At 41.0% G+C, this 21,945-nt stretch overlaps 2 protein-coding genes across 3 annotated transcripts in view; both read left to right on the forward strand.

Annotated features, from left to right (window-relative positions):
* The first annotated feature begins 3,351 nt into the window (after nt 1-3,351).
* On the forward strand, nt 3,352-9,131 carry VHL (von Hippel-Lindau tumor suppressor). 2 transcript variants are annotated; one of them, XM_039886721.1, is made up of 3 exons: nt 3,352-3,779; nt 5,668-5,790; nt 7,064-9,131. In XM_039886721.1, the coding sequence occupies exons 1-3, from the start codon at nt 3,440-3,442 to the stop codon at nt 7,258-7,260; spliced, it is 660 nt and encodes a 219-aa protein (XP_039742655.1). In that variant the 5' UTR covers nt 3,352-3,439; the 3' UTR covers nt 7,261-9,131. The 2 variants fall into 2 exon arrangements, with proteins under 2 accessions (XP_039742655.1, XP_039742656.1); XM_039886722.1 differs by lacking the exon at nt 5,668-5,790 and having other exon boundaries at nt 3,354-3,779.
* A 6,490-nt stretch (nt 9,132-15,621) lies between these two features.
* Nucleotides 15,622-21,945, forward strand: part of IRAK2 (interleukin 1 receptor associated kinase 2) — a 46,252-nt gene continuing 39,928 nt past the window's right edge. Inside the window, exon 1 of the mRNA XM_039886726.1 lies at nt 15,622-15,797. Coding sequence (XP_039742660.1) covers nt 15,704-15,797 — 94 coding nt within the window. The 5' untranslated portion in view covers nt 15,622-15,703. The remainder of the gene's footprint in view (nt 15,798-21,945) is intronic.

Here is a 21,945-nt window from a genome sequence, read left to right on the forward strand (position 1 = left end):
CAAGGCACACTATATTGTTCTGAAAGAAAATTTAGAAAAGATCAAAAAGTAAAGGGGAAAAAAGTCAGTCGTCTTGAAACATTAGGGTGCATTTTCTTCTTTTCCATTCTGTTTTTGCACAGTGGAAAGTGTACTGTAAGACAATATAGTCTAGTTTTACTTAGTATATCCTAAACATGTTTTCCTTGCTTTTAAATGAGCTTTACACACATTATTTGCAATGATGCAATATCAATTTTATGGTGTTTAAACAACTGCTGTCATTTTAAGGATGTAGGCAATTTGGTAATATTAAACTGGTATGATTCATCTCACTAATTTGGGAGTACAAACAAAGGCATGTTTACATGAATTCTGTGAATTATGATGCCTCTGAGTCATTATTATTTGACTAACAAGAATTCCTATCTTTCCTTAGGGTTTTCCTTCACAAATATTTTCATGTTGTTGATGTTCAATGTAGCTGGAGGTCCAGCATTACTGCTAGCTGTGTAATCCTGCTGGAGGCCATCAAGATATGCCATCTCTATCTAATACACTGCCAAGGAGAGCCCAGGGCAAAATAGGCTCAGAGTGTTGGTTCCTTTGTAGATTCCTCCAATTCCTTAGATTCACTCATACCATTTTCCCGCAAGGTCCCAGATGATGAACCTCTCTGATCCAGCACTCTTCTGACCACCTTTTTCACACCGTATATACCCTTCTATTCCCTTAGCTGTAAAATGGAGTTAATGATATAGATTTAATGCACATGAAATGCCCTGCATTGTAGATTGTTTTTTTTCTCCTTGAAGTTCATCTTTGACTTAAAATAAACCCTCTGAACCCTGCTATTTCTGTGCTGGTTGTTCACTTAGAGTCTATCCCACATCACCGAACATTTAATTACATAGAATTGTGTACTATCTTCCTTGATCATCAAATTTCCAAGCTTCCATAGCATCACTTTTCTCCTTTGTTGCACTAGTCAAAATTGCAAGTTTGTTTTTATTTCTGTGATTGCTTATTGTGTGACCCTCCTGTTGAAATGCTATGAAGACAGGGATCATAACTGTTCTCTGTAATATTCTTAACATTTAGCACAGTACCTGGCACATAGTAGCTCCTCAATAAATATTTGTAGAATCAATGAAGAAATGAGTAGTTATACTTTGTAGTTTTACTCTCCCAGAAATAAATGTTTCATTTTCCAAATTTTCACCATAGTGCCCTCCACATAGTGTGGTTTGATTATTTTTCCCTCCTTACTAGTCATCTGCAGCGGTCTCCAACATTTTTGACACCAGGGACTGGCACTCCTATGAGAACCTAATGCCTAACGATCTGAGGTAGAGTTGAGGCAGTGATGCTAGCACTGGGCAGCGGCAGCAGATGAAGCTTCGCTTGCTCACCTGCCGCTCACCTCCTGCTGTATGGCCCAGTTCCTAATAGGCTAAAGACCAGTACCGGTCCGTGGCCCGGGGGTTGGGGACCCCTAAATATGGCTTTCAAGAATTGATATAGGTCAATTATATCTCAGAAGTGGGGGGAGGGGAGCATTGATTTAGTTGTTTTAATTATAAAGGTAATAAAACTACATTCCAAAAATGATGGTGGCAGAGAGGGGAATAACTACAAATATTTTAGATAAATGTCATCACACTACACATACAATTTGATTGCTCTTTACCCCTTTTATTTCATTTCTATATCACAAATAAGTCTTCCCTCTTTTTAATGAGGTTGCTATTTTCCAATATGGTTTGTGAAAAGTTTGCACCAATCTTTCTTGTGAGGCAATTGAAGAAACCGAAGAGTTTACTCAGATGGGTGAAAATCAATCTAAACCTCTTCACTTGCAGATTTGATTGAGAACCAGGAGTGTAGTCAAAAATGAACAAAAAGCCTATTCCTTTCTCCCTGCCATGTCTTTTAAATGTTAGGGCTGTAGTGCTAGTCTGTGTGCATAAACATTTGTCCTTTGGCCTCGGCCACCAGGTGGGTTTCCAGTAAGTGGCAGGCCTGCAGGAGTTCTGGGTTTGGAGGCAGTGGGTATAAAACCAATGAGAAGTACACTAGAGTGGGGAATCAGTGTATACTGCGGGGTCTGCCCTGTCTCCTGAGGGGCGTGAGCTTTGATTTGACATCCAAGCTGGATATTTGTATGATGGGAGATAGGAAGGGGAAACTCTTAGTCTTTATCCAAAGCCCATCTCAGATATAACCCCTCCAGACTTAACTGATTCTTTTTCAGGTCTAGCCAGTTACCTCCCACTAGCTTATTTACAATCAATATCACACTACTATAATATGTCTTGTATGCTTGCCCAGTAGCCCACAAGCATTTTGAGGGCAGAGACTATTTAATTCATCTTTATAATAACTGCTATCTGTTGAGTGCTTACTATGTGCTAGGGACTGAACACTCTTCCACTTAATCTACACTCATAGGTACGTCTTAAAAATACCAGTTTCAAAGATGAGAAATTAAAAGCTCAGAGAATTTAGTTTTGCCCAACATCACATATCTGAAGCTAAATCTGGAAGGAAAAAGTCACACCCATGTAGGAGTGAATTTCAGAGGGTACACAGACTGCAGTGTGAAAAGTTACTCCCTTTTCAGTTTCCTTTAATCTTTCTGATTATGTCCAGGAGAAAGTTCACAACTAATAGGCATCTAACATTTAACACTTGACTAACCCTTTTGAACCAAGAGCAGGCTCAGAATCTTTAAGATAATAGATAAAATTTAATAACTTGTTTTGTTTTCTTTGAATTTAGTTCCACTGTACTCTTCTATGGCAAAGGATAATGAATTTTCATTAAGACAGTGATATCAAATTTCTTCTCGAATTCGTTTGCTTGCATATACATACAAAATCTTTGAAAAGAAGTACAAAAAAACGGTGATATTTGCCTTCAGAGACTCTTTCTGGGTGGCTAGGGGAACTGAGATGAGCGCGAAATTTTTAGTTTATTATACTCTTCTGTAGAAAATTTGAATTTTATGACCCCAAATAAGTAAAAACAAACTTAATTAATGAGAAAACTATTTAAATAAACAGCAGAGCAGATGGTAGGAAAAAATACGGCAAAAACAAGGAAGGTCTTAAGAGAATGAATGAAGCCGCAGAAACGCTGTGTTAAAACTAACAGTCGGGGAAAAACCTAATTTCTGGGGCAAACCCGGGGGCACAGGGCGGCTTTAGCGCCACCCACCGCCTCAATGAGGTTCGGCTCCTAAGGCTAGATGATCCATCTGCTCAGGAGCAGAGTCTCAAGCCAACCACTTCCGCAAGCGTGTACGCCATCCCCGACCGAGAACGCACGAAGACGGCACATGCGCCTGCTAGGGACGCGCGCGCGCGCGCGCACGGACGCACGCTCCGCCCTGCCCCGCCGCGCGCGGCCCTCGAATCTCGCGTTGTCAAGGCCCGGGTGGTCTAGGCTTCTTGAGGTAATGCCCCGGAGGGCGGGGAACGTGGAGGAGGCCGAGGCGGGTGCAGAGGAAGCGGGCGCTGAGGAGTACGGCCCCGAAGAGTACGGCCAAGACGAGGCGGCCGCGGAGGAGTCCGGCCCGGAAGAGTCCGACCCAGAGGAACCCGGCGCGGAGGACGAGATGGAGGCCGGGCGGCCGCGGCCGGTGCTGCGCTCGGTGAACTCACGCGAGCCGTCCCAGGTCATCTTCTGCAACCGCAGCCCGCGCGTGGTGCTGCCCGTGTGGCTCAACTTCGACGGCGAGCCGCAGCCCTACCCCACGCTGCCGCCCGGCACGGGCCGCCGCATCCATAGCTACCGAGGTAGGCGGGCCGCACCGTCAGCTTTGTCCTGGCGCGCTTGAGCGCCTGCCCGTCGGTGCTGAGCTGAGCCCAGTGCGCTGCCCAGCGCTCTAGGCCTGATAGCAGCAGAAACTGTGACACGAACTCACCGAATCTCTTCCACCATCTCGGGAGGCAGGTGCTGTTGTCATTATCCCCATTTACGCTTGAAGAACTGAGGGAGGCCCCAGAGAGGTAGTGACAAATCCAAGTTGACGCTGCTATTAAGTGGCAGAACATTATTTATAAGACTGAATAGACTAATTGATAGTGGCTTTCCCCCAACCCCCACCCATGTATATCACCCCTAAAAGAAGTGCTCCATCCTTAATGCCCATTCGTTCAGTCAGTGAATGAGAGAATCTCTCATTCTCCGATGTCCCCAGTGGGCCAGGTTCGTGTAGGCAGAACATAGTCCTGTAGAGAGACGAATGCATAAATAGATGAGAACAAGTCAATGTCAAAATTACTGCGATAGGACAGAACCCAGCGGGAGCTTAGAGACGGCACCTGCTCAGGGAAAAGGGGTGTGTGTGTGTGTACATACGTGTGTACACATGGAACTTTGGAGGAAGGAGGGGAGGGTATGAAATGGTAGAAGAAGCCCTCAAGGTGATTTTATCCCTAGGAAATGGAGGCCATTGAAAGTTTTCTAGCCGGAAGTGACATTGCCAGATTCCCATTCTGAAAAGCTTACTCAGGTTGCAAAGTGGTTTGGAGAGGGGGAAGAATACTGTTGAAGAACCAGTTAGGGAACTGTTTTAATAAACTGAAAGGGGATAACTAGACCTCACTGCCTAAGGAGGTAGTAATCTTCCCATGGCTTTCAAGAAGAGAAGTAGTCCTAGTCTTGCTTAATTTTCACAATTATTCTGGGAGGAGCCTGAGAGATTTTTTTTCCTTAAGGGTGGTATACTCACTCAGTAATGCCTCTCAAATTTTTACACCAAACTTCCCCTAATATTCAGTGAAGAAGGAGACAGTTCTTCCACGGATCAACATTTTTTCAGTCTCCTACTTTATCTAGAAAATTGTGTGAGTTTTGTATTCTCCAAAATTTATCTGTGCCTGATTTAATATAAAAAAATTACGTAGCATGTGAATGTATTTAATGTCACTGAACTATACACTTGGTTTAACAATATGGTTTAAGTGGTCTATTTTATGTATATTTTACTGCAATAAAAAAATTATCAGTTTACATTCTTAAATATTCCCACCAAATCTTCAAGTAAGTTTGTGCCCCAGGAACACATGCTATATTTATTCTGAGACACCTCCTCCCTCCTTCAGCATCTAATGCCCCAGGGGTTTGCCTCACATATAATGTTTTGTTTCTTAAATTCAGGTTTAATTTACATACCGTATTACCATCACCCCAGAAAGTTCCCTCCTGCCCCTTTCCACTCAGTCCCCTCCTCAAAGGCAACCTCTTCTGATTTTTCACACCATATATTAGTTGTGTCTATTCCTGCAGAATGTACCTGTTCTGTCTGGCATGCTCTTGTACCTTCTTATTTTTGAGAAGCATCTATCCAGGAAGTTGGTGACCTTCTCTCTTTAAGTTTGCAGCATTTAGTGTGATTTGCAATTTATGTACTTTGCTTTTCCTCTATGATAGTAGAAAGGGGTGAGATTTGGAGTACATGCTCTTCTGCTTACTGGCCCTGTTGCCTTGAGCAAATGACTTGGCTTTTTCAGACCTATTTTCTCATCTATAAATGGATCCGTTGTGAGGATTGAATAAGATAATATTTTTGGAAGGGCTTTGTAAGATACTTAAGCAGAATGGCAAGTATTTCAGTGTTAGTCCAGGAAGATGAAGGAAATAGATATGTGGCTACTCAACAGCCTCTGCTTGTCTTAACAGGTCACCTTTGGCTCTTCCGAGATGCAGGGACATACGATGGGCTTCTGGTTAACCAAACTGAACTATTTGTGCCATCTCTTAATGTTGATGGACAGCCTATTTTTGCCAACATCACACTGCCAGGTACTGATGTTCCATCTTTTTAAAAAGATAAGGCTGTTATACTAAGTAGAGTATAGGCCACATGCAAGAGCCAAGCCCTTACTGATTTTTGTTTGATGCTCAGCAAGGTATTTATCCTTTCTGTGTCCTATTCTCCACTATAAATAAGTAATGTACTTGTAGGCTCTGTATTGAGCAAAGATGTCATGGTCTCTCAAAGGCCCTTTGGGCTTGTCAGAAGTGGGCTAAATTAAAACTCTGTAGAATGATGAATGTTTTTTGTTTCCCTGGCCTTAGAGCAGAATTATGCCCTGGAGTCTTGGGGAAAGAACAAGGTGTAGAGAATGTTATATCACGGCTTATTTATATGACTTCTAGTATTGTATCTTTTAATGTTATTTAACCTAGTAAAGCTCACAGTGCCAATCGGGTTAAAAAAAAATCACCCAATTGAACATTAGCAACATAGTTTACCATTTGTTTAAAACTCGAGTGATATTATTAGGTTGAATTCTAAGAAACTGATATTCTTGTGGACTAAAAAAAAAGGTGTAGCTTCATAAGGTTCAAACTAATATGTATATATAGATCCTGTTTTAAGGAAGTGGGTATACAAAAATGACCATTGATAAGTTAAATGGAATATATTTTGCCTCATGGGATACCCTTAAAGAGTAAGTTTCCCAGTGAATATAAAATCAGATTTAAGTTCCCCCAAAATCTAAGTATGTATTGTTTTAGTTATCTATTGCTGTGTGACAACTATCCCAAAACTAACAACCATTTGATTTGTTCATGATTCTGCAGTCTGGGTTGAGCTCAGCTGGGTTGTTACTCTGCTCATTGGTGGTCATTGGTGTGGCTCCCTTTTTCTGGCAGCTTGGCTGGGGCCTCTCTCCTATATAGGCTCAGTGCTTGTCCCTCTTTTTGTGGTCTCTCCTGTAGGGTAGCTCAGGGCTTTTGAGAGTGTAAAAGTGGAAGTTGCCAGGCTTTATTAAGGTTTAGGCCCAGAGTTACTACAGTGTCACTTTACCTACATTCAGTTATTAAAGCACATCACAGGCCCAGCCTACTTGCAAGGGGAAGTTACTACACAAGGTCATGAATAGCATGAAATGTCCATTGGGGTCTTTATGTTACACTCTGCCACGACACGTGTACTTGCTTTTTTTCCCCAAAGTGAGGTCCATCTGAAGTAAGTGTAATTGCTATGGCTGGAAAAGCCTCTTGCTCATCCCTCATCCCAAGGCTTGCCTGAGTCTGCTGCTGAAGATTCGGTTTTCTGCCCTTACAGTGTATACCCTGAAAGAACGATGCCTCCAGGTTGTCCGAAGCCTAGTCAAGCCTGAAAATTACAGGAGATTGGACATCGTAAGATCACTCTACGAAGATCTGGAAGACCACCCAAATGTAAGGAAAGACCTGGAGCGACTGACACAGGAGCATATTGAAAATCAACGAATGGAAGAGGAGACTGAAGATTTTAATTGAAATTTGCTCTCCTGAGACTCAGCTTTAGATGGAACTGACTAGTCTTGATCTAGATACAGGACTGATCACTTATTTGCAGTTTCAAAGTGTCTCATTCTTGGAGTAAAAAATGCTCCATTGCTTAAAAGGAAGTTAACTGACTTCACTAGGTATTGTGATTTTTAGGGGTAAAGATCACAAAATGTAATTTAATGACTGCCCTTTTTAGAAGTATTTATCAAGGGTAAGTAGTTTCATTTTTGCCTCTTAGTAAGTCAGGAAAGTTTCTGTGTAAGGACTTTCATGTAAGTAATTCAGTGAGAATTGCAACGTATTCTTTGATTGTAAGAAAGCAGCGGTATCTGCTTTAAATTGATGTATTGTGGTTGGTGATGTGTCTGCCTCTCACTTTGAGAAGACTAAGATATCTTTGAAGCAGGGACAAATCTCTCCTCTTTGAGACCCCAGTGCCTCACACATTTTGAGCCTTTATCAGTGTTTGTTGAATGAACAAACCAATGGATACTTTGGTAGAAAGTGTTTGGAGGGTTTGCTCTTTTTTGGGGGGAGAATAGGAGGGGAACCTTAAAGTGTGTACAGAATTAAATGTTTTAAAGGGAATCATTTTTATAGAAAGCACTTTTTATAATTTTCTAAATTTTGTGCTTTTCTCTGTTTACTGTTGTTACAGTGATGTTTTATTTTTGTTTCTAATCGAGGATTAGCTTTCTAAAGTTGTGACGATAGCTTTTGTGAAACTTGGCATCTGCACAGAAGATAGGAAAAAATAGCTGTCCTCTTATTTAATTCTAGTATTAAGGAGCTACTACCATACTGTAAATACGTTTTTGCCAAGTATGGGTATTTCTGTTTTATTTGGTAAATCCATGACATTCCTGTTTGGTTCAGCATTTTTCATCAGGCAGGATCTGGTGACACTTTGCATCTGGCTCGGGGAGAGGCCAAAGCCCTCTAACCTCTGGGAAGTTACGCTTCACACACAGTGGAGTAGTTTTAAAAAATCCAGCAAAGAAAATTTTGGAAAAGTCAGAAAAGTAAAAGGAAGAAAAAGATCTCTGTAGATACACTACTAAAATACAACCACTAACAACATTTTGAAGTTTCAACCCTTTTTAAGGCAACTTTTGGTTGGTTGGTTTTTACATAGTTAAGTCATATTGTGCATACAGTTTTGTATTCTACTTTCTTCTCATTTAACTTTGTAATTTAAATATTTTTCCATGGCATTATAAGCTCTTAATAGACATTAGTATGGTCGGTCTTCCTTTTGTAAATAATTTTAGACTATTTCTTGGTATCTTCAGTTCCCTTATGCTAACCTTTGAGTACAGTTCTTGTGCTCTGAAAAAAGTGAAGTGAAACAAATGTCCCAGTTTTCCCATTATACTCTAATTTTCACCTAATCTTATTCCCCTCTTCTAACATTCTGTAAATAAGTTGGCTTTTTTTTTTTTTTTTTAGCATGTTGTAGTACTCATTCAGTGACACACTTCTAAATATCTAAATTTTTTTGTGTTGAATTATTGGGTAGAGAAGAAGTACGGGTACAGAAGGCAGCTGATGGAGTTCAGGAGTGGGATAGGATGGGGATTTAAGGAAGTCTGCTGATACTGGATTAGTTGGTTTTTCTTTTTTTTAACCCTTGTGTCAATGAAATTTTATGTTCCCCTTAATAAAACATGTAGTTTGAGTACTGTGTTTTTTGTTGTCCAAGGAAGATTGAAAACCTGTAGCATGAATAATATGTTTTTCATTTGAAGTCTTATGAATGTATTAAATGTATTGCTCTTAAAAGACTGTGATGTTTCCTATTTTGAGTTAAAAAAAAAACCCTGTTCTTTAATACATTAAATGGTGCTGAGTAAAGGAAATAGGGTGTGTCATGGTGTTATTTTAATCATGTTCTTCTCTCTTGGAGAGTTGTGAAAGCTGTGTTTGTTTAAAGGCTTAAAGTGGGGAGCCAGGTAGCAAATAGAAGCAACTAGTTTCGTTCTCAGTCTCTTTCTAGCCCTGGATTTTTAAAAAAATTGTTTCTTTTAGCTTTATTTTTCTCCTAAATGAAATATCACTGTAAAAAAAATTTTAAGCACTACAGAAGAGTATTAAGAAAGTATTGACACTGGGAACAAAGTGTTTTTTTCCTTTCATGAAAACAGAACCAACCTTAACACATCTCACTGAAGAAGGTACGGAGAAGGCAACTAAGCTTATGAAAAGAGGTTTCACATCACATGGTACCTATTAAGAAGGCCAAAATCTGTAACACTCACAAATACTGGCGAGGATGTGGAGTAACAGGAACTCTCATTCACTGCTGGTGGGAATGCAAAATAGTACAACCACTTTGGAAGGCAGTTTGGTGGTTCACAAAACTAAATATATTCTTACCATAAAATCCACCAATTGTACTCCTTGGTATTTACTCAAAGGAATTGAAAATTTATGTCTAAAACCTTGCATATGGATATTTATAGGAGCTTTATCCATAATTGTCAGAACTTGGAAGCAGCCAAAATGCCCTTCAGTAGGTAAATGGATGAATAAACTGGTACATCCAGACAATGGAATATTATTTAACACTAAAGAAAAATGAGCTGTAACCATGAAAAGACATGGAGGAAATGTAAATACATATTAAGTGAAAAAGCCAATCTAAAAGGTCACATACTGTATAATTCCAACTATACAATATTCTAGAAAAGGCAAAATTATGGAGTAAAGAGATCAGTGGTTACCACGATTTGGGGGGGAGAGGGATGAAAAGGTGGATCACAGAATTTTTTAGGCCAGTGAAACTCTTCTGTATGATACTATATAGTATGTACTATATTATACAATATACATTTATCCAAACTCATAGAATGTACACACTAAGAGTGAATCCTAGATAAACTATAGACTTTGGGTGATGTGTCAGTGTAGGTTTCCAAATATTGGTATATGATATTCATTGATAGATGTTAGGACTGTACTACCCTTCTTATAGATGAGAAAGCAGACCCCTCTGGAACAGACCCAATATTGGAAATGTACATTGATGGGAGATTGGTCAAATAAAATATGGTGTTCCTAAATAAGACATTGAGAAGGAAAAGGTAGATGTTTCTTTATTGACATTAAGAGCTATTTATTATTGATTGAAGAAAGTTTACAAAAAATTTAATGTGTTTTTTAAAATCTTGTGTTTAAAAAATTAATTTTATAGAGGTCTAAACGTGTGGAATTATATACTCCAAATTATTAATAATGGTCCCCCAGGGATGAGTTTATGGAAAGCTGTTGTTCTTCCCCCTCCCTTTCCCTCTCTGAGATAATAGAAAAAAATACATAGTTTTGATCTCTTTCCCTGATTCCTGGCCCAAGGCTCCTAAATTCCTAAGTGTTAAGAACACTAGGAGCATCTTTTGTTCTAGTGAGGTGATCCTGGGTGGGCTCCTGGTTGGGTCTGGTCATCAGAAAGACCAAGCCATGATTAGAAGCTTGGAATTTTCAGCTTTGCCCCACACCTTACTTCTCCAGAGAGGGGAGAGGGCCTGATATGGATTAATAATTGATGATGCTTGTTTTAGAGTTATTGGTAATAATTCAATGTTGGAAATAGTAAAATCTCACTAAATAGATTGTTTTCTTTATTACATAAATAATCGATGATGCCTACATAAGGAAAACTTCATAAAATTCCCAGTAGTGCGAGGTTCAGAGAGCTTCCAAGTGGGTGAACACATCCACACTGGGAGGGTAACACACCCCAACTCCCATCCACATCGAATGGGTAACACGCCCCAACTCCATAGTTCTGGAAGCTCCTGTGCTGAGGACCCTCCTAAACCTTGCCCTATGTATTTCTTCATCCAACTGTTCATTTCCATCCTTACAGCAGTCCTCGACCTTTTTGGCACCAAGGACCAGTGCTCTTATGAGAATCTAATGCCTGATGATCTGAGGTGGAGCTGAAGTGGTAATGCTAGTGCTGGAGGAGCAGCTGCAAATACAGATGAAGCTTCGATGGCTTGCCTGCTGCTCACCTCATGCTCTGTGGCTCAGCTCCTAGCAGGTCACAGCCTAGTACCGGTCTGCAGCCCCAGGGGTCAGAGACCCTTGCTTTATCATATTCTTTTAAAACTGGTAAACATGTTTCCCTGAGTTCTGTGAGCCACACTAGCAAATTAACAAACTGAGGAGGAAGTCATGGGAACTTCCAATTTGTAGCAAAGTGGGACACAGTTATGGTAAGCTGGGGACCTGCTACTTGTGATTGTCATCTGAATTGGGGTGGGAACAGTCTTGTGGGGATCTCCTAATCTATGGGATCTGACGCTATTTCCAAGTGGACAGTGTCAGAACTGAGTTAAATTATAAGACATGTAGCAGTTGTCACAGAGAATGACTTGTTTTTTGGGGAAAAAACTCACATGTTTGGTGATCAGAAGTGTTCTGTGTAAAAGTAATGTCGGGGCCCAAAAGTGTCAGAAGTGTTCTGTGTAAAAGTAATGTCAGGGCCCAAGACAGGCTGTCCCAAAATAGCTCACGATGGCATATTGATTACATTGAATTAAAGTTACTTGATCAGCAGCCAAAAGGGCACTTTGACCCTCCCTTATCTCCTTGAATGCAGGAAATAAATCTCCTCTGTGAAAGGTGTCCTCGCTGTACCTGGAAGATACCTCTAGAATTAAGTCAGAACCAAAAAGTCTGTGTAGTCAAATCTATTGCCTCTTTTCCAACTTCCTACGTTGTTTAAATTCCTCATTAACGAATACCCAAACCTTGCTTAGATTTCTAATTAGCATTTTTTGTTTTCTTTTTCTAAATAATATAAAAGGTATCCAGTTCAATCATTTCTTTGAACCTCATTTTATGAACTGAGAATCATATTGTGATTTTCCTGTGTATACATATTGTTTTTTCTCCTGTTAATCTAATTTTATGTCAAATTAATTATTTTACTACTAGTCTAGCCATAAGAAGTAAAGAAGGGTAGAGGGGTGGGAATCCCCTCTACCCTATCCCAGACAGGAGAAATACACAGAAGGCAGAACTGGGTTTTTCCTACATAGGAGGAGGAAAGACTAGTGTGGGTTTTTTCCTAATTCACTCCCTTCTTTTTTTTTGGACAATGGTCATTTACTGTCAGAAAAACCAATAAAGATATTTTTATTAGAAAATAAATATATGTGCAAAGTCCATAGAGAAGTTTTATTATTGTCATTCCCTCTTTATTACTTTTTTTATGCCCCAATTTCTTGATGTAACACTGTTTCTCAACTCTGCCTGCTCATAATTAGAATTACTTGTAAGCTTTAAAAAAATGCCAGCTCCAATATAGGGGGAAAGGGGAACGGTAAGTGGGAAAGGGGATCGAATATATGGTAGCTGAAGGAAACTTGACTTTGGGTGGTAAACACACAATAGAATATACAAATGTCAAGTTATAATGTACGCCTGAAAATTATATAATTGTATTAACCAATGTTACCCCAATAAACTTGATTGAAAAAAAAATGCCAGCCCCACCCCAGAACAATTAAGTCTGGGTCTCTGGAGGTAGAGCTGGGCATGTATAGTTTTTAAAATCTCCCCAGATAATTCTGATGTGCAGCAAGGACTGCAAACTACTGATTGTCATTTCAAGAGAATTTAATGTGAACAAATCATATGATATAACTATGTAATTACATTCAGTCTCAATTGTTTCTAACTGATCTTGATAGGGAGGGTGTTGGCCATGGAAATGGATAATTAGATGAAGAATTGAACTGTGCAGGATCATGAGAAAATTTTTGTGGTCGCATAATAGAACAGAAAGAGCACTTCCTTTGGAGTCAGACTTGTGTTGAATCCTGTCATTTGGCCAATTTGGTTTGACCAAGTTATAATTGCCTTGAGCCTCAGTTTCCTCATCTGTGGAACAGGAAGGATAAACTTACTTTATAGGGTAGTTGTGAAGATCCCAGATGATGTATGCTAAATGCCTGGTGCTTGGTAGTGAGTGGCAACTCTATTCACTAGTAATAGCAAAGATTTTACTTTGAAGAACTTATCCTAAAGGATGAGGACCAAGATATGCTCCTGCACTACTCAAGCAAGCTTCTCTAGTGGAGAAAATCTTAGGACTCAGATCCCCAATCCTGAGGATGGGGTGAGAAGGAAACTTGCTAAGAGCCCAAGGAGATAGTAGAGAGAGGAACTGCGTGGGCTCGGCTGTCCCTGACTGGCCAGGCTGAATGCAAACTTGTGGTCTTAAAGCCTCATCAAGCACAAGAGGCCCCATGGCACTAAGGGAGGAGTGCTACAAAGCCACATGCTCTGTGCTTGCAGAAGAGAGGGAGAAGCAGGTGGAGGGCTTTGCAAATAGAGAAAAGGAGAAAAAGAAGAGGGCCCTTATTCTCCTTTGCCCTGGGATGTAGGTGCTTTCCCACTCAGCCTTGGTCAGACCATCACTGAAGCTTCTCCACCAAAAATTCCAATCACTGCTGAAACATGGAACTTCCCCTGAAAAGCAGTCTCAGAACACTGAAACATGCCCCACGTCCATCATCAAGAAGGTAGACTCACATAAAAGCAATCCTTTACTGGGCTCGGTACTTTGTAGTTTATCCCAAGCATTTTGAGGTCCATTCATAACAATCCTGAAAAATGGTTGGGGCAGAATACCCAATTTACAAAAAATTTAATACAAATTTTATCTTGCTCAAGAATAAAGAGCCAGACAGATAAAAGAGCTGAACTTGGACTCTAGCTGAAAGGAATCTATGGCCAGTGGGTACTCTTTTCTTTTTAAAATGAGTTTGATGTCCTTTACTCAAGGGAAAACCCTCTATGTATTGGGGGAGTACAGTGCCTCAGAAGCAGTGGAGCACTCTTCCCAGTGCACTTTTCAATTTTATAAATTCTACCATTGTTTAAACACATTCTCTGCAAGCAAGACCCTGGAATAGGTGTTCTATGTGGGCTGTATAAATTGCTTTAATCCACATCTCTCCTACACAACTGTAAGCAGCAAGAATGTGTAAAGCAAGGCTTGAGAAGTGAAATGGTTTGTCCAGGGTTACAAAAGCTTGTTTTTGGCAGAACTAGGACTTGACCCCAGGACTTCTCACTTTCATTTCAGGTTCCTTTTTCAGCAGGCATACTCAACAGCTGATGTTTACAGCTGCAAAGTGGCACGCTAGTTTTTCTTATCTGTCTTTGATGATGTTACCTAACTTCTTGGAACCTATTTACTTCTGTGTAAAAATGGGATAATATCTACAGGATAGGCTTATGAAAGTTACATAAAATGATTTATGCCCCTGTAGGCGTAGATAAATGGTAGCTATTGTAATAAAGAAGTAATTCGTAGCCAGTGGTCAGACTGCTAGGGTTCAAGTCTCGGCTCTGCTACTTTGTACCTGTATGAGTTTAAGCAAGTTGTTTAACCTCTCTTTGCCTCAGTTTCCTCATTTGCAGAATAGGGGTAATAACCACACCTACTTTATGGGGTCATTGTGGGGAATAGTGAAATAACCCAGGTGAAGTCTGTTCAATAAATGCTAGCCATTATTCGTATAAGTTCTCCTACCCTATTTAATAATTCAGTCCCTCTTACCATGTTCTGCTTTCCTCCAATAGTATTTATCACTTTCTAAGATAATAAATATGCAACTAGCCACCCCAGCTTCCTTTCATCATACTCTTTTATTCTCTAAAATTACCTATCATCTTCTATAATGCTAAGTTGTTTACTTATTTTGCATTTTTATTGCCCCTTGTCTGCCTCCCTCAAGGCCTGGGATTTTGTTCAGAGATGTCCCCAGCACCTAGAACGGTGCCTGGCACATAGTAGCTGCTCAATAAACATTAGCCATTATTATGACAGAGTCTATCTCGACTAGTCCTCCTCCTTTTCCTTTTTGGCAAGAGCACTTACTATCTTTTAACATACAATGTAACTTAGTTAATCAGTATTTTTATTAGTTATTGCTAGTTCCCCCTCATCTAGATTGTAAGTCCCATGAAAACAAAGACTTATAAAAGGTTTTCTCCACGTACGTAGCTCCCAACATCTAGAACAGTGCCTGGGATATTGTAGGTAATTAATAGAATATTTGTTGAATAAATTATAAGTGGCAGAGCGCCAAAAGCACTGAAAGTGGGGTCAGAAAGCATCCTGATACTGCCACGGAATTCCGTGTGGCCTTAAACGTGTTGCCTCTTCACTCTAGGCCTCCGTTTTCCTTCACAGCTCTGACCCTTTTGGTTTCGCCCTGGCTCAGATCTAGCCAGCTGGTTGGTGTCCCGCTCTTCGTGGCCGCTGGGGGGCAGTGGTGCCCCGCGCCGGCCCGCCCACTTTCTGGGTGGTGGGGCGCGGTAGGACGGGCCCGCCCCCGGGTAGAGAAGCCAAGTCCAGCCGTGTCTGGCTCAGTCGCCCGACCGCCTCTCCGCCCGCCCTGGCAGCCCAGCCATGTCCTGCTACATCTACCAGCTACCCTCTTGGGTGCTGGACGACTTGTGCCGCAACATGGACACACTCAGCGAGTGGGACTGGATGCATTTCGGTGAGTGGGCCCCCTAGCGACCCCGCCTGGGGTGGTCCTCCAAACCCCCTCCTCGCCTCTGTTTGAGTGGGGTCGCGATTCGAGGGGCGGGGCCCTACGTGTGGCCATGTGGACTCAGGCTTCGCTGCGTGACCGCGGACAGGCCACTGCCCCATCTCTGGACTCCAGGGCTATCATCTGGGAGGCATTATGTGATCTTTGAAGATGTCTGCTGTCAGTCTGTCGCTAAGTAATGACCATCTCAACTTTGCTGCTTACAGTAAAGGTTAGATAATAGCTATTAGCAGGTAAAATAAGCTATCAGTGTGCTGTGTGCCGGGCCCTGATGTAAGCACTTAACATGGATTACTCGTTTAGTTCCCATAGCCTATAAGGTACCTCCATTAACCCCATTTTATAGACGAGGAACCGGATTTAGAGAGGTAGTGTCACTTGCCTCGGGCCATGGCCTTGCTAAATGGTTTAAACCCAGTGCCTGGCTTTACCAGATTTAAACCCAGTGCCTGGCTTTACCAGATTTAAACCCAGTGCCTGGCTTTACCAGATTTAAACCCAGTGCCTGGCTTTACCAGAACATTGTAACTTCTGGGTGTGTTTTGTTTGTTTACACCTGATTGGCTGAGAGCGCATGGAGTCTAGGAGGAGACTGCCCCTGTGGTCCTCCTGTTCCCAAACAGAGGTTTGCATTCCAGGTCCACTACCGCCCAGCTGGTGATTTGGGGTGGGTTACATAACTTTTCTGAGCCTCAGCTTCTTAATCTGTAAACTGGAGGTTGTTGGGAGGAATGAAAATTGTACAAAAAGCACCTGACACCTAAATGTCAGAGATCTTGTAAGTAATAAGGAAGCAATAAGTAACCATGATCACTCTTAGTTTTATGTTTTAAGTCAATGTAACTCATGCCACTTTATTTTTAAAATATATATCTTCTTTAAAATTTAGATTATGACACATGCCACTTATACAAGAGTATATAATATATATGTACAGTTGAGAGAACAATAAAATGAACACGTGTTATGCATCCAGTTTGAACAAATAATATATATTTTAACTTAGTGGTTCTCAACTAGGGGCGATTTTGCCCCCTAGGGAACGTTTGCCAATGTCTGGAGACATTTTTGGTTGTCACAACTTGGGGGATGCAGTGGGTAGAGGCCAGGGATGTTGCTAAACATCCTACAATGCATAGGTTATCTAACCCATAGTGTCAGTAGTGCTGAGGTTCAGAAACCCTGTTTTAAACCAGTAACACAAATAATAAATGTGTATTTCAAAGTACTGTGGGACATAAATGAACAAAGCTCAAATTTCACCACTCAGGGATAACCATTTTTAATATTTGGATGCCAATAATAATAAAACAACAACAGTAGCTAACATTGGCTCCTTACTATGGGCTAGCAGAGTGCTACGTGTTTTCTGCCTTCTAGCCTTTTTTTTAATAAACATTTTCATGTGTATGCATATTTTAACAATCATATCATTTTGTACATTCTAATAGCCTACTTTTTCCACTTAAAATATGTCATAATTATTTGTCCTTGCCAAGCAATATTCTTTAACAACATGGATTTATTTTCAGTGTATTTTTTATTAACTATTTTCATGAGGAAAAGTAACAAACACACTAGGTTAAATGATGTAAATAATACACCTATGATAGAGGAAGGTAACTACCTTTCCCTGCTCTGGTCCTCAGCCTCCCTGTTCCTCTCCCTAGAGGCAGTCACTGGTAACATGTCAGGGCACCTCTGAGAATACCTATTGCTACTTGATTTTCTAGACTGCACTGTGTTTCTTTGCTTTGACGATCTGTGATTTAACTACTTTGAATGTTTCCTGGGCAGTGGACTAACTTTGTGTAAGAGACTCCCTCTAGTTTTTTCCATGTGGGCCTCAATTATGAATGCCAGAACAACTTCTGTTTCTAGGGTATTAATTTAGAAAGTGCACTTACGACTTTTTTTTAAAACAGCTTTATTGAGATAGGTTCACATACTATACAATTCACCTACTTAAATTGTACAATTCAGTGGCATTTAGTATATACAGAGTTGTCCATCCGTCTCTACAATCTTGGGACATTTTAATTACCCCCTAAAGAAACCCTGTACCCCTTAACCATCACCCCCACAGTTCCCCACATACCTCCCATTTCCCCCTGCTTTAGGCATTGCCTAATCTGGACATTTAAATAGAATCATACAATATGTGATCCCTTGTGACTGAATTCTTTCATTTAGCATAATTTTAAGGTTCATCCATGATGTAGCATGATCAGTGCTTAACTTCTTTTTATTACTGAATAATATTCTATAGTATAGATGTACTGCATTTTATTTATCTAGTATCAGTTGATGGACATTTGGGTTCTTTCCACTTTTTGGCTATTATAATGCTCCGGTGCACATTTGTGTACAGGTTTTTGTGTGGATATACATTTTCATTTCCCTTGGGAAGACACTAGGAGGAGAATTACTAAGTCATAGGTTACTCATTTTGCAGAACTGCCAGACTGTTTTTCAAAGTGGCTGAACCATTTTACATTCCCATCAGCAGTGTATGAGGGTTCTAGTTTTTCCACAGCCTCACCAACACTTGTTATTATCTATCTTTTTGATTCTAGCCATTGGAACACATATGACCTGGTATCTTGTTGTGGTTTTGATTTGCATTCCTCTAATGACTAATGATGTTTAGTATCTTGGCCCTTTGTACATCCTGTTTGGGCGAATACCTCTGTCTTTTTAGGCTCAAAGTCCTCAGAGGCTTCCCATTGTGATTTAGAATATAATCCAGACTTCTCACCAAGCCTGCCTGCTCTGATACAATCTGACCCCATTGATTCTGACCTCCTCTACCCCCACATCCTTTTGCTTATTCTGCTCTAGCCATGTTGGCCTCCTTGGTCCAGGCTCAAGGCCTGTGCCTGAGACATTTTTCCCATGTTCCCCATGGCTGGCTTTCTAGCCTGTATTTGTTTCTTCTTGCTACTGTAACAAATTACTATAAATTTAATGACTTAAAAACAGCGGATTTATTATGTTATAATTCTGAAGGTCAGAAGTCCTAAAATCAAGGTGTCTGCAGGGCTGCATTCCTTCTGGAGGGCTTAGGGGAGAATCCATTTCCTGGCCTTTCTAGCTTCTAGAGGTTGCCTGTATTCCATGACTGGTGGTCCATTCTCTTCCTTCAAGGCCAACAGCAGAGCATCTTCAAATCTCTCTTTGTGACTTCTGCTTCTGTCCTCATATCTTTTCTGAATCTGACACTCCTGCCTCCCTCTCTTATAAGGACCCTTGTGATTACATTGGGTGTACTCAGATAATCTAGGATAATCTCATCTCAAAACCCTTAATTTAATCCTGTCTGCAAAGAGGTGACATATTCACAGGTTTTGGGGTTTAGGACACTGACATCTTTGGAAGGACCATAGTCCTTCAGGGTTCAGTTCATATGTCACCTTGTTTGAGAGGCCTATCCTGTCCTTGTTATCCTCTGTCCCATCACTGTTTTCTTTCTTTAATTCCACTTCAAAGCTTTGACATTACCTTGTTCCTTATTTGTTTATGGCTGTCTCTCCTTGTAGAATGTAAGCACCATGAAGGCAGGGAATTGACCCATCTAGTTCACTTTTGTATTCCCAGAGCCTAGAAGTGCACCTGGCCATGGGCAGATATCAGTGAGCACGTGAATGAATATGAGCTGAAGGATGTAGGAATAGTGAGGACATGGGGTGTATCCACTTCTCACCCTACAGAGATGGCTTTGAGCTCATGATCAGCCAGCTCTCCCTGTTGAGTTGGGGGCCACTGGACTGGGAGCCAGCCATGCCCCCAGTTAGCTTGCCAAGTCACAGCACTCTCTTGGTTTACTCTTCAGCAGAACCAGTAATTACAATTGACTTTCCAGTCCTAAAGAGTCTTAGCTTCTGTGAGTCATTTTAGAAAAGAAAGTCCATTATGGCTGATTGTGATCCTAGGGAATGGGGATATGAAGATCCTTAAAGTGACTTAGAAAATCACACGGCCACAAATATACATGCTCTTTGGATTTGACACAAATATACATGCTCTTTGGATTTGACAGTTATTGGAAGATAGTGTGGCTGCCTCCAGTTTATTTTCTGATTATTGCAACTGCATCCATTTTTGCCCTTGGAGGAAAATAGGCTTCTTGTAGCTTCACCCACCTCAGGTATTTTGAGGGGCCCAGGGGCAGAGCTTCCTTTTTTTGTTGGACCACTCCCCATCTTGCTCACTCATGCATATGTCAGCTTTTGTATGCAGCTCTGCTTTGTCCCCGCCCTAGCTATGTGACCAGGCAAGTGACTGCTTCTCTCTGAGTCTTTAGTTTCCTCATCTGTAAAACAGGGATGACTGCTGAGAGGCTTAGGGGACATGATGGTGGGGAAGGTTTTAGCACTTTTTCCTTCTCTCAACCAGGGAGGAGTCTTGTTAGTTCAGACAGGGAACATTTGACCCTTGAGTGGGTCACTTCAGAAGGCTGTGCCAGGTCTGCTCCAGAGGGCTTTGAAGACGGGCAAGTTTTCTGCTGCACAGAATGAATTCCTGCAGGATTAGGAACTCAGACCTGGAGGGATGGTCTCCATGTGGTGTTAACCAGTGGGGATAGTGACAGGGTTTCTTAGAGTGTAAATGGATTAATAGCTAACATTCATATCACATTTACTATGTGCCACGCAGTATTTCCAAGTGCTAATATACCTATAACTAATCTAATCCTCACAACAACCTCTGAGGCAGGTGCTGTTGTTATTCTTGTTTGTAAATGAGGAAACTGAGGCACAGGCATATGCAAAGGGCAAGTAAGTAGTAGAGATAGGATTTGAACCAAGGCCTTCGAATCCAAAGTCTGGGCCTGGACCATCACTGGACTATCTTGTTGACATAAGAATGTACTTTTATATCTATAAAAAAGTCTGGAAGATTAGAAGCAAAAGTATAACCAGTGCTTTTCTTGGGGTCTTCTGAGTGTGATATCATGGGGACTTTGATTAGATCCTGTTTTCCAGATATTCTGTAAAGACCAGGTATTACTCGTGTGTGTAGAGAAAAGAGCTGTGGATATAGCGGGGCCCTCAGCAATGCTTCATCATCTCAAGATCACTATTTTATTTTGACCTTGTTTTAAAGGTCTAGTAATATGCTACTAGGTCAATATCTTAAGATACATCACTTTCATGGAGCTAAGATGTCCATACTACAAGGTGACTTAGAGTTTAATTCCTGTTTCTCCTGCACTGCCTGTGAGGAAATGTAAGCCACAGAGGTTAAGGGCTACGGCTGAGTTCCTGTGGCCATGGAACACCAGGGGCAGCCCTGTGCTTCCGGTTTTCCCATGACATTGTGCTACCTCCAAGCCTGGGAGGCATGAATGACACTTCTCTATGGTCTTTTCTGTCTGCTGCTGGAAGCAGCCCCTACCCTGATGACATCATTTCCCACTGATCTGGAATCTGGCCTGGGGTTTCCAGTGACTGAAGTTGCAACTCAAAGAACTTTCCATCCTCACAGGGCACTTTGGAGGCTTTCTGTAGGAAGCTATCACAACCTTCCCCACTCCTTTTGAGGAGGAGGGATTGTGCAACATGATCATGTCCTTCCTGGCTCTGAGGTCTAACATGGTATCTGTGGCTCTTAGAATCGAGTCCAGACTCCTAGACCAGCAGCATTCGAGGCCCCTCGTTATGTTGCCCTGAGCTTCATCTTTTGCCTACTCTTCCTCACTCAATTCATTATCTTTGTATTTTTCAAACAGAAAAGTTCCATGGGCTTCTAGTTTACTCACCCCAGGGTGTCTAGAACTTGTCACAAACCTGGAGTACAGTAGTGCTCAATCATATTTTGTCAAATGAATGAATGAATGACTTGATGTTCACATAGATTCCTGCTCTGTGATTTCTGAAATCGTGGAACTGGAGTGTGATTATTTTATTCCTAGTTTTAAAAAATATTTTTCTCATTTCAGTAAACTCAGTGAAATACTATATGACTATTCAAAAAACCATTTATGAATAGCTTATAACATCTCAGAAAATGCTTATGGTATAATGTTAATAGATAAGAGCAGGATGCAAAGTTTTACAGTCTGGCAACAACTGCATTTAGAACCATACCTATG

This window comes from Pteropus medius, unplaced genomic scaffold (genome assembly GCF_902729225.1).
Source record: "Pteropus medius unplaced genomic scaffold, Ma_sr-lr_union100, whole genome shotgun sequence".
Classification (NCBI taxonomy): domain Eukaryota; kingdom Metazoa; phylum Chordata; class Mammalia; order Chiroptera; family Pteropodidae; genus Pteropus; species Pteropus medius.